The sequence below is a fragment of the Parus major genome, chromosome 3 (assembly GCF_001522545.3).
Source record: "Parus major isolate Abel chromosome 3, Parus_major1.1, whole genome shotgun sequence".
In the NCBI taxonomy this organism is placed as follows: domain Eukaryota; kingdom Metazoa; phylum Chordata; class Aves; order Passeriformes; family Paridae; genus Parus; species Parus major.
Genome location: NC_031770.1, coordinates 26,318,108 through 26,331,145, shown reverse-complemented (window position 1 = coordinate 26,331,145; position 13,038 = coordinate 26,318,108). Strand labels below are relative to the sequence as shown.

General features: G+C 38.0%; 1 protein-coding gene across 2 annotated transcripts in view; it reads right to left on the bottom strand.

Moving 5' to 3' along the window:
* PRKCE (protein kinase C epsilon) overlaps positions 1 to 13,038 on the bottom strand; it is a 288,985-nt gene that overhangs the window by 8,482 nt on the left and 267,465 nt on the right. Inside the window, exons 14-15 of one of the 2 annotated variants that reach the window (XM_015622198.3) lie at positions 12,741 to 12,887; positions 4,898 to 4,927 (exon numbers count right to left, since the gene is read on the bottom strand). In XM_015622198.3, the coding sequence (XP_015477684.1) occupies positions 4,913 to 4,927; positions 12,741 to 12,887 (162 nt within the window). In that variant the 3' untranslated portion in view covers positions 4,898 to 4,912. Of the gene's footprint in view, positions 1 to 4,897; positions 4,928 to 12,740; positions 12,888 to 13,038 lie in introns of those variants that run through there. The other variant, XM_015622197.3, reaches the window with a different exon arrangement.

Genomic DNA, 13,038 nt, shown 5'->3' with positions numbered 1-13,038 from the left:
GTTAACAGATAGTGAAACAGTCTGAAAAGCATGTCAACTAAGCAGTACATATTTTAATCCATTATGGAAGTACACAGATATTTAATAAACACCAAGCAAATTCACAAAATGGTGGATTTTAGAAGGGATCATTTGTGATGCACTAAGCTGAAACCACATTTCTATTGAAAAGGTATTCGCTTTCTTAGGACTGTAAAATGGGTCAGCTAGGAAGAAGGAATGACCTAAACAATTAGGGGCATAAACATTTAATGACTCCATGGCCAGAATGCCAGCCTTTGTCACTTTTACACAGACTTCCTCAAAACCAGAGTCTCCCAAAACCACCACCACAAAACAAACAGCAAGGCAAACAAAATCAAAGCCCTGCAGGTTCCCTGACAACCATCCCATGTTCACGGTCTGGGCAATGAACCTCTCCGAGCAGTCACTGAGTATCTGTTGTCCTCTATGGCCCTATTTGGGTATACTCATCACCACAAGTTATCTCTCTGCAGAACATGGATGGAGACAGATTTCACAGGAGCATTAGGGGAGCTCAGCACCAGCTTTCCAACTGTGCTTAGGCCTTTGCTCTCAAAATCCATTGTGTTCGTCTTCTCAGGGTTGGCTTCCATTAGGACTCAATTGTGACAGCTATTGCACATTAGCTATGCTAATACATGCATTTTTTGAAGTTAAAAAATTGCAGGGAAAGAGTACCAACTTCTAAATTCCTACACTACGTCTTCCCCTTGAGGTAGGCTTCTTTGAGAGACTTAACCTCATAAGAAACAATTTTATATTTCTTCTTGGGGAGGGGAAGAAACACAAGAAGATAAAGTAATGGAACTATCATATGAAAATACCCTTCCCCTGCACAATGTGATTCCTATTACAAACCTTATGATCTACTCTGTAGTGCAGATTTTATACGTGTGTCTCTCTAATTCAGATTATATGGGCAAGCTTCCATTGATATCCTCAGCTGCTCTAAGGTGATGATCAGCCATGTCACCTCCTCTCTTACATCCTGGCACACATCCAAGATTCTCTCATTTTCAGGTGTGTTCTCCTGAAACTGAGCTTCTACCACTGTTATAGCACAGCGACAGGAATCGGGGTTGGGGCATTTGTGACAATGTGCTGAACCACCTGCTGGTGAATCCTCAAATACATAGAAGCCTTTTGGTCTTCCTGATCCCTAGCACTTTGGCACAAAGGACTATCCAGACAATGGAGCTGACTTGCAAAGAGGAGGAAAAAGTGAGGCAAGTTGGTAAACCTATGGCATGTATTCCTAAAATTTCTGTGGCTTCCAGGAGACAGCTGCAAAATCACTGAAAAAGTTATCCAATTAACTCTGCACAGAGGCATTTGACAAGATATATTCTGTAAAAGATCAATAGGTTTACTTTACTTTCCATTCTTTAAGCAATCAGAAAGACAAAGAATAAATTAAGGAGACTGTGATGTTAGTAAATCAATGAATGATGTAATGAAATATTTCAAGACACTCTATGTGTCCTGAATAAATACTGACTGACTGACTTTCCAATGTTTTATTCTGCCTACAATCACTGACACATTTCTTTACAGGAAAGTACCACATTATGGAAACCTTCCTGATGATGACACAAAATTATATAGTAGTATCTTGTGATTCTGAGCCTTCCTCTATCAAGGAGCCTTGACATGTGCATTGTGATGCTGGATGCCAAGAAACATCACAGCTTGAAAGGTAATAGTAAGACATATAGTGGGAGCAAAATTCCAGGGCTCACTTACACACTAAAATAATTTGCATTACAGGCCACAGAGCAGGAATGCAATAGAGTTTTTGGCAAGACTGCCTACATTTCTCAAAACTCATCCTCTTTGATGCTCTAGCTAATTAGTTAGACATGGATGATGCATATGACAGGCTTTCATACAGCAAAATGGCAGGTCTTACCTGAGACAAATGGAGAAATGATGGTTGATTGCTAAGACTACTGAATTGTTAGAGATTATAGTTTTAAGTGCAATGATCATTTTTAAGTCCTTGCAAAGACAGAGTAAAATAAAGATTTTTATCTTTATTTTAAAGATAAAGTCACATACCAACTTTAGAAAGAAGCTGAGGATGCTGCCTTTTTCTTTTTAACTAATGCACACACCAATTGTGGGCTAAATAAAAGGCACTGCAGGACTATGTATAAATGCCTATTACTTCTGCATCTCAATACATCTTCTTTCTACCTTTCTTCCAGACCCTGTAACTGGCTTTTTTTGGAACACAGTTTTGTTCAGAGCACAGTATGACATAGCAGAGTTTGTAGTGACATGACTAATTCTTGGTTTTGCTACTGATTTGCTTTGAGCTTGTGTAATTTTCTCTTCATCATTTTCTTCGCATCTTCATCTCATTTTCTTCCTATTTTTGTTCTCCTATAGGTGGGCTGTGATCTCTCTATCACTGTCTACAATCTCCTGACTGTCTTTCACTTATTTGGCTTTTTGCACGGTGGGAGCCCCATCTTGCTGGGAATTTGCGATGTTAATGCAGACATGATGACACAAACTCAATCTCCCTTTCTTCTCACTCTTGTCAAATATAAGCACAGTCTTCCAAGAGTCATGGGCAGTCATGGTCTTCAAGTCCTTCTTTTCTGTACTCCAGAATTAAGCCAAGAGAACTGTTCTGTAGGTTCTTCATAAATGTGAACACGGCATGCAAGGAACAAGATCTGTGGTTAAGGTTTTTTGTAAATGTTTAGACTGAGCGTTCCTCTCTTCCCACGGGATTTAAGCATATGACTTCTGGAACATGCTGTTGAGAGGATCAGTATAAAGTCGGTGCATCCACAGTAACAAAATCCCTTATACCAGCACAGCAGCGTAACAAGAGGAAAGCAGCAGCTAATGAAGTGCTAGGATTCCTTGTCATTTAAAGGTATCTTCCCTGTCCTGCTACTGCAGATAAGTAGTTTCAAATCAGCTGCTTCAGTTCTCCATCTACCTAGTAGTGCATATGTCAAAGAAATTAAATTTTGCACGAGTATGCTGAGCTGTGAACACACACACTGACAAACTTTTGCTGCCCATTTTGGTTGAACACCCTAGTAGACCTAGAAGACCTAATGCTTGCATTAGCATAGTGAACTGCTAGTACAGAAAGTTCTGCATGAGAAATAAACCCAAAGCCAAAACTGCTTTTATACTCAATGTTTACTGGACTCCAGCTGGGATGGGACTAGTCAGAAAAGGCCAGCCTTCAATGAATCTTGATTTTTTTTTTTTTTTTTTATAAATTGCATCTTCTGATAAAGAGCCAGATGCTACTCCTTCTTAATCACCTGGTGTTTTTCCACTGGCTTTTACTGACATCAAAACCAGGCCCAACACATGAATATTATATATTACTTACATTAATATAAAAATAAAATATTTCTGTGTGAATTCTTGAGAATGTACAAGAATGCAAGGGAACATTGTAAGATTATTTCACTTAATGGTTTAAATAACTTATAAAGATTGCACTGGAGATTAAAGAAGTCAGAAAGTGAAATAGAATTTGTGTTTTTTTGGGGAAGCCCAAAAGGAAAGCAGGTACACTCTGGTTGCTTATCACCCTGTCCCAAAGGGCATCACTTAAAAATGTATGCTTAACAGATGGTTATATGGACTTAATTATCCAGTATGAAAATACTTTAGTGCTACAAAACCAGGACTCAACAAAACCAAACAAATACTGATGGATCCCCAGCACAGAATCAAAAGAAGCATAATAAAAGTTGTTTAATTTATAAATATTTGGGAACCTGCAGTGCTGGGAACTAGTTTTCAAACTGCTGTAATTCTAGTGTTACAGTAATCACATCTAAAAGCAGCTGCTGGAGGCACTGATGCTGAAGATAATTTAAAAAAAACCCAAAGTCAGACTAACTGAATGAGAAATTCTGGGAAAACAAAGCCTTGTACATTCAAAAAAAACAACACTGAAATCCCTTAAAAATACCAGCTCACTTCTGATTTCTTTAAGCTGCACATAGGCTCCTCAAAAGCTATGTACTTACATCTTGGGCAAACTTAGACATTGCACAAAGTGCCAAGTTAGTAGAAGCTTTGAAAACCAAGGTCCTTTACTTTGTTGAGGGAAGAGGGTCTGAGTGCTCCAGACTTCTCTATCCTGCTCAGCCACTGGACCAATTGGTCTGAGCTATGCTGTAGGCATAGCTATGGTACTACTTGTTGTTCACAGCTACCTACAGCAAGCTCAGCTGAGATCTTGAACTTCATTGCTTGAAAACAACCAATGCTTCTCGATCAGCAGTCACCTGGTTAACACTCAAACCCAGAAGCAGAAAAGTGTAACTTCTATGAACCATCTGAAATTCAATATTCTGATTCATGACACCATGTGACAGGGGCTGCATGCAAAAAAAGTGTCGGAGTTCCACCATTATGACTGTCAGTACTCAAAAGTCTGTCTCAGAAGTCCACATCCATTTTTCTTTAGTTTTTCTTAAAGGATGTATATTAACCATTTTGACAGTCTACCCCACTTCTAAACTTTTTTTTTTTTTTTTTTTTTTGTATATCAATATTAATCAACGTGGTGTCACTCTCAGAAGAAAGCCTGCTGTTTTCCTATGCCTGAAATGTCTGCAGCAAGTGGGGAATACATCATGGGCAATGTGTAATAATGGTACATGAGGGTCTGAGGTCTCAAGATCACTCCCCAGTGTTTTGTCTAAGCAGTAACACTTCATGCAAAGACATGCAGTATAGCCCCTTGCGTGCCCATCTGCTAAATGCTCATTGCCATGCACTGATGACTGAATGGAAATATATTATGAAACTGAAGGGACACCTCAAGGTTATTAGGCCTAGAAGTGGACCTACCTTGACATTTTCCCCATATTGAAGGCCTTACCTTAAAGAGGGACATTCACACTGAAGCAAACTTGAAAAGAGAGAACATTTATACAAAAAGAAATTTACTTGGCCTGTAATTTCCTATGTTCCTTCTGGTGCTATTGAATGATATTGCATTTTACAGGATTTCTTCCCCACAGCGTACAGGCAAAGTCATAATTCTGCATGGACGACGATAAAATCTACTGTCACAAAAAAGTAGAGGCGTGCCAAAGAACCTTCACCAAAACAGTATCATGACTTCCCAACACCAGGTTAAAAATCCCTCGTTAAAAAGTAAAAAAATCTTTGCCTGTTATCACTCATGTATGAAAATGAATCTGCAATTACAGAACTTATGTTTCAGGCTAACATACTAGAAAGTTTTCTCCAGAAACGTAGTCCCTCTTTAAGGATTCCAGCCGTATTTCACAGTAAGCAGATGGTTGCTGCAGCAATTTGAACACACTCCTCTCTAATTGAAGACATTTTTCAGGAGCCATTCAGTGCAGCACCTACCCACGGAGCAGGCACAGCCTCTACCTGTTTGCCTGTGCAAACAGCCCAGCTGCACTCTCCAGAGATGCTGATTTGTATTTGCTACTTATTACCCAGCTTCCAAAAACTGTGGGCATCCAGCTTCTCATTCAGTCATAGGCAACAGATTGCCAAAATTTGGCCAGTTTTTCACTCATTCAAGGGAGAGGGAAAAGAAAATTCATGGTGCTCAGTGACTCCAGTTGTAACCCACAATCATTGGCTACGACTAGAATTTCGTATTTGGGAATGACTTTATTTCAAACCTTTGCTGCAGTGCAAAACTGAAAGAGGACACATTGCTGGCATCCTTAAGTCAAGACTTAACAAGGGAGTTCAGGTTCACAATGGAAACTGCATACAGACAATGTGACTCAGACAGTGATAACTAAGGGGGGAGGGACTTCAATAATGGTTTATCATTATCTTAGAGTTACTGGAGCTGAAAAAGGTGTAATTTGAGGCTGAGAGGAAATCTGCTAACACTGAGGTCTGGTATAGCACAAGAACACTCTTCCAAGGGAAGTCCTAAGCATTTAGTCAATTTAAAAGCGGACTGATCTTTAGCATGTTTTTAGATGTTTCTCAGTCAGATTTTTTTCACTGGCCCTTAACTTTGCCTGTGATTATCACAGAAGGGAAATTGAAATGAGAAGATATTAGGTGATGCAGCCTGGATCACATCATGAGTTTCTAGAAAATCTGGTGGAGGAACTTACATATTTTGCAATTCTTGGGTCTCTGGTTTTACCTGCTAGACCAACTCTACCCTAAGAAGTCAGAACGGAAGAAGGAACATACAATTATTCATAAAATATTCTCAGTGATAGAATATAAATTAGATTAAATTAGATAAATTATATTAATTAATATAAATTAGATTCAATACAATAGAAATTGAAGAGGCTTCAAAATGAAGGAAGTCATATTAGATGAATAGCCAGCAGCTGCTCCATAGTGCAAGACACAATTCTGCAATAGACTATCTCACTTGTTTTATCTCTAATGCTCTTGAGGAAAGTGAGCTTTTAGAATGGAAAACCAAAAAATTATGGATGCACTGAGAAAACTAAAATAATGCATTGTTCTGTGAAAGCTGCATGTTGACAGTGAATGATTGTAATATGATTATTTTGTTAACCTCATCTCCATAAAGCCACACTATAAATGGATTGCCACAGGCACTGATAAAGCCATTAGTGAAGAAACTTTGGCTTAATTGCTAGAAAGAAATACATATGGCAAACATCTGCTTTACTAGGCTTTGTATTACCCTCTGTCTGAGAGTTCTTCAGCTCTTTCATGCTGAAGACATCTTAAGACAGTGTCTCAAATTTTCCCAACCCTGACATCGAAAACAGGGTAGATGAAAGTGGCAAGTCTGTCTGTCTGTATGCACATTTGCAGGGATTGACAGTGAAAACTCAGTCTGGAAGGACAGGAGTGTGCCTGTAATGAGACTGTCCTTGCTGCACAGTGCCTGACAGCTTCCTCTGTCTCACAGCTCTTTGGAACACATGGAGCCACCACTGTGACCAAGAAATACAAGAGTGATTTTACTCTGCTTGTCGAATTCTACAAAAACCAAAAAGAAAGCCTTCAGAGGGCTGGAGCACATCTCCTGTGAGGAAGGGCAAAGAGAGTTGGAGTGATTAGGCCTGGGGAAGAGAAGGCTCCAGGGAGACACTATATTGTGGACTTTCAATACTCAAAGGGGGCTTAAAAGAAAGAGGAGGACAAACTTTTTATTAGGGCCTGTTGCCATAGGACAGAGAATAATAGTTTTAAACTGAAAGACGGTAGATTTAAACTAGATATAAGAAAGAAATTGCTTGCAATGACAACAGTGAAATACTGAAGAGGTTGCTCAGATTGGTGATAGATGCCTCATTCCTGGAAACATTCAAGGACAGCCTGGACATGGTACTGAGCAACCTGATATGATTGAGCAACCCACTGCAGAGGGGTTGGACTAGATGAACTTTAAAGGTCCTTTCCAACCCACAATATTCTATGATTCTATTAAATTGATGCTCATATGAGGCTACCACTGACTTCAACCAAATGAATAACAAATTCTGGGAAGTGATTTTCCTCCAACCCTGGCAAGAGTGACTGTGATATTACACATATTTTTGCCACTTGTGCACTTGTTTCTGGGCTTCACTGGCTGATGCTGCTGACATGTCAGCAGGCCACAGGTGTACTCTGAAAAGCCTACAGCTGGGCAGGTGTACTCTCAGAAATGGCACAAGGAATTTCTTGCAGGGAACTATAACAATCTAAAATTCATCAATACACATTACAGCTGAAGCAGCAATCTGTTTCTGTGATTGACTTTAATGAGTAGTTTGTTATTTGGTATGGATAGACAGAATCATCCCATCATGCCACTAAGCAGGATCTACCACACTTACCACCACATCAATAACTTAGGTAAGAAATTGATCTACTGCACCGTTGCTTTAATTTACACAGTGGCAAATGCAGTTTGGAAATAACCAACTCAACCAAGCCAGGAATACAGCCATGGAAACAAAGAAAGATGGAGAGCAGAGAATCACTGAATGTTGCCAAGATCTTTGTGGTTCTTGGGCAATGAATATGCTATGTTGCAAACCATAGCCTGGCCTTGTGGCTATTAATCATGGAAATTTCAATGGAATAAAATTTTAATGGAATAAAATTCCAGGAAGAATATATGCAAAAAAATAGCTCAACAGAGGAATAAAATGCCTAAAAGGGTTTTCTATCTCACAACAGTTGCTCTGGAGAAAAGATATCGTACTTATTGCATATGCAATTACATATTCACAACTGCATTCAGGGAAGAATAATACTATTCAGAAATTTTCAAGAAAGGCTGTGAAGCTCTAAGAATTAGGTTTCAAGAACAGTAAAAATGATCTTCAAAAGATACTGCAAGGTCACTGGATCTTAGATGTAACCAGTATTTTCTGCCTAGCTGCTCAAAAGTTTGCTTAATTTCTAATGTACGTGTTCCAGAGCTATGATGCTTTTTTTCTAACTAGCTTAGCATTTAGAATAGCTCTATATGGAACAAACTCTCAGTATAGTAAAGCATAGTACATATATATATATATATATATATATATCCACATATGCAAAATTCCACTGAAAAGCCTCATGATCCTAGATTTATGAGAGGAAGAGTTGGCAGATAACATGCAGCACAGGACTGAGCCCCAGTGCATTTTAACCCCTCTATATTCTCTATTCCAAGTCATTAACTGGAGAAGCAAAGACCCTTCAGAGCAGGTTTCAGAGCCACCAAATCTGCTTCCATTGTCTCTACCTAGGACAGCCTAGGGTGGCACTTCCGTCACTGTTTATCAATCTAAACTGCAGTTATTTGTATGAGTTCTCTGTTCAGGGCACTCTTGCGAGCCTTCAAAAAAAAGCCAGTTTTTCAAAATCCTTTTGGTAATTTTCACTCTAATGCTGGACACAGGAAGAAATATCAGCTTCCAAAGCATCATCAGAATAATCAAATAATGTACAAACCAGAAAGATGTTAATGGTATATTTCTGGCATAATTACATCCATCCACTGTGTAAATCAGATTTTAAAAAAACAAACAAACAAAAACCTTCAAAATTCTGGCTAATAAATAGCCATGCAGGTTTTTTTCCAAACTCAGTTGAAAAATTCAGAATTAAGGCTGGCTGAGCTGAAGTGGCATACCTAAACCATGGAGAAGCACAGGCCTGACCAGTACTACGTAATATAGCTCCTCAGAAAATTTATTATGGGATAGAAAGGATAGTAGGATAGTAAGACAGCTGTGCTAATCAAGGAACTCGTGTTTTGGGAAGAGTGAGGCAGACCAGAGCAAGGCTTTTTCCACAGCAGCACTTCCATGACCTCCCTTGGCAGATTATTCTGTTGTCTGATGGGACCTCAGTGTTTGACCATTTCTCCTAATGTATTTACTTGTTTAGTGTCATCACTTTACATTGCCTGGAGCTCATTTTAACACATCTTATGTATTGTTTTATCATGAAAGTGTTTATGATATAATCATAAGTATTCCCCCCTTAGTCATCTTACTGGTTGGTCAGAAAATAGAAGACTACCTGTGTAAATATATACATTCCTGCATGAGTAGAACTTCGTATATGCATGCAAAACTCAACTTAAATGCACAGATTACTATATATATACAATGTACACTTCCTTCCCAACACATATGCACACTCAGATATCACATGCAAGAATGTCTATTTTCTGACCAATAATCTGACCTCTCTTTTCACAGCTCTTTTCACAGAACTAGGCCCTCCTCAACACAAGATTAAAATAATTTTTAATCTTCTCTTAACATAACAAGTCACTTTTAAATAGTCAACAGCCCTTTATTAATACTAAAAGATGTTAAAAAACATAAAACATTCCAAACACAGGCATTAGTTCTGTTTTCTCCATAGTTATTCCACAGTTATGGAACTTTGTTAATCTGAGTCAATGAATCTCAATGCTACACTCACAACTGAATCTAGAGAACTCTCTGCATAGATTTTAAAGTAGATTTTATTTCACTATCATTCACCTTCTTCCCTCTTCTCTCAATTTTTCAAAGTGAGTGCAGTCTGGTCTATCTTGGCCAGAATACAAAATTACTTTTATAGGACTTAAAATTTACTGCCCTAAATTTCTTTGTCATTTCTCAAGTTGAATAATTAATAATTATATTTCATTTGTGTGGTCTTTCTCTCCAGCCTGGTCTATATCCTACTTCACTTTCCAGGTAATACATAATTTAGTTTTAAAAGGACAAATAAAAATTTCAAGTATGATCTTGCTCAAAGATTACTATACAACATAAAATCCAAACAACTGTAAAATTAATACACTTGGCACAAAATAGCTGATGGATCATAAACATGGATCATATATATATAAGGTATGCTCTTTCACAGAGTGTAAAAGTTATCAGTAAAAGCTGATAGGACCCAGTCACTGGGGAAGATACCTTAGAGTGAGCAGATTGAGAACATGAAAATAATAAGAGATGCCTGTAACACAGAGTACATATTATCTGAATTTACCACTATATTAAAAAAAAAAAGAGTTCAGAAAAAAATCCTAGCATACAGAACTACTAGACTGCAAGAATCAAATCTGGTAAAGAAAGTTGGTAGATACAATATAGAAAGAAGTAGCATAAAAATCCAACATTAGAGAAGTATCCTGAAGACAAATGAGCAGTATTGTCAATAAAGATGTATAAAATCACCCTAAGAATTATTAAGGAACAGAAAGCTGCCCTAAAATATTACAGAGGACTACTCTGAAATAATCTGCAACCACTGAAACAAATGATTCAACTAAAATACCATTGAAGAAAGCAGAAAAGAGGAAAAGGAACAAAACAACAAGAATTAATGAAGTAGGACTGGCTTTACAATATAACAGCAGTGAAATAATTACCAGAAAGAGACAGAAACCCACTGAGAAGGGAGAAGGCATTTATATCAGCAATGAATAGAAATAACTGATATACGAAATGCCTTCTGACTTTTAAGGACTGCCACAGTGGGAGCACTTACAAAAATAATAAAGGCCTCATAAAAGTACCTATTTTGAAAGCGACTGTGCATCTTGATCATGAAAGGAAAATAGCCAATAAACAGACTAGACAAAAGGAAACTGGAAATTAGATGCAGGCATAAAGTGAAAATAATTCTTCAATAGTTCATCTTGATTTAATAACAAAACTCTGATGAATACTGAGCAAAGCAACAAAAAATATGGTGAAATGAAAGGCGAAAATCTTGTGAAAACCAGAAAAGACATACACAAATGCAACTCAGCTGAACACAGACTACGTCCAACTGCAACTATGTGAGAGCTGTGGAACCTGACTTGAAAACAGCCACAGTACTAAATAGGCTTCAGAATGATACTAAAGGAGTTAATTTGGGGTTCACACTCCCTGAAGCAGTGCAGAGACTTGTACATCAGCTCAGACACCAGCTGCAACCTCGCCACACCTCTAGAGTGGAGCTGGGCAGCAGGATAAGGGACTGGCTGCACTGCTTCCAGGAGTGGGGCTAGCTCAGGCCTCCCTCTGCCTGGACATACGGCACTATAAGGTTTCCATTCTCCAACAAACACATTAAGAAAACCTTCCTCATGTGATAACATTATATCTTACTATTTCCTCTAGAAAAGCATTCATAAGGGCTTTCACTCACAGTTGTCAATCCCTTTGGGCTTTTTCTGCACAGCTACAGAGAGAGCCAGAGATTTCCCCAGGAGTGGACTCAGAGGAGCTGCCTCAGGCTCCTGTTCTGTACAGTCAGCCCTGCTTTCAACATCTACACAAGGAACTTGGGGAAATGCCTTTCACTGAAGTCAAAGGTATTACATGCAACATACATCAATTCCTCAAAAACAGAGGGGACATCTTCACCTCTGAATTTAATTCAGGATTCAGAGTTGAGACCTAAGGTTTTTATTTTGCTCATTTGTTTTGCTTTTTGGGGTTTTTTAATACCATTGTAAATGATCTAAATAAACAAACAAACAAGTACTTTGACCATACTCACAGGCAAATCAAACATTTTGATTAGGAATGTGCAAGATCAAAAGATGCAAATCAACCTCAGAGGATTTATCATAAAATTAGTCTCTTGTACTATTTAAGCACAAAACTGCACACATTCTGTGACATTTGGTTAATTGTAAATATTTTCATCCAGAGGAAAAACTATTATAAGTAAAGTATTTTTGCTTGGCTTTCATGCTTTCTGCAGGTGAGGCTGCTATTTAGAGATTTTTGCTACTTTAAAATAGAAATACTTGGTTATTATTCAGGAAAATGGAAATACATAAATTTATCTAATCATAATGCACATTTCTTTCCCTTAAGAGGCTGTTTTTTCAAGTTTCTTCACTTAAAGTATTATTGATTATAAATTCTTGTCTGTGTTTTACTACAAAATCCAGTGGCCAGCAGCAATGCAGAACTATAAAGAATTCTCACAGAAAGTATAGACAGCATATATCAACTGAAATAATAATTTCTGGCTGTGGTATCTTTAAGAACACAGAAAATAATTAAAACAGTGTCTTGAACTCTTTCATGGTTTATGTGAATGAACATGAATATTTTCTCATGCATTAAATATATTCCTGACACTTACCTTAACAGAAACAATGACAAAGAAATCTCAGTGCCATTTTTAAGTTACCGTTTCATCCCCCAAATACTGCATTAGGTAATCTCATTTCTTAGAAAAGCCAACAAGTAGAATTGCCAACCAAGTTTTCTCTGAATGTTATACAAACTGCTACTTACAATCCGAGGTTTGAAGGGCGGCTTGATTTTCCTTTGTTCTAGAAGAACCCAGTCAATTTCCTTGAAAAATGGATGCTGCTTAATTGCATCTTCCCCATTTTGTGACGCCACACAGCCAAGTCGCTTGTTGGGATTTTTTGTCATGAACTACAGGGTGAGGAGGGAGAGGAGGGAAAGGTTAAAACATGAACAGCAATACATGGAAATCATTTGCCACTCAATTACACACTATAATTCTTAAAGACAAGTTTTTATAGACAGTTCCCTTTCAGAAGGTTATTTCTTCTGGCCCTCCAAA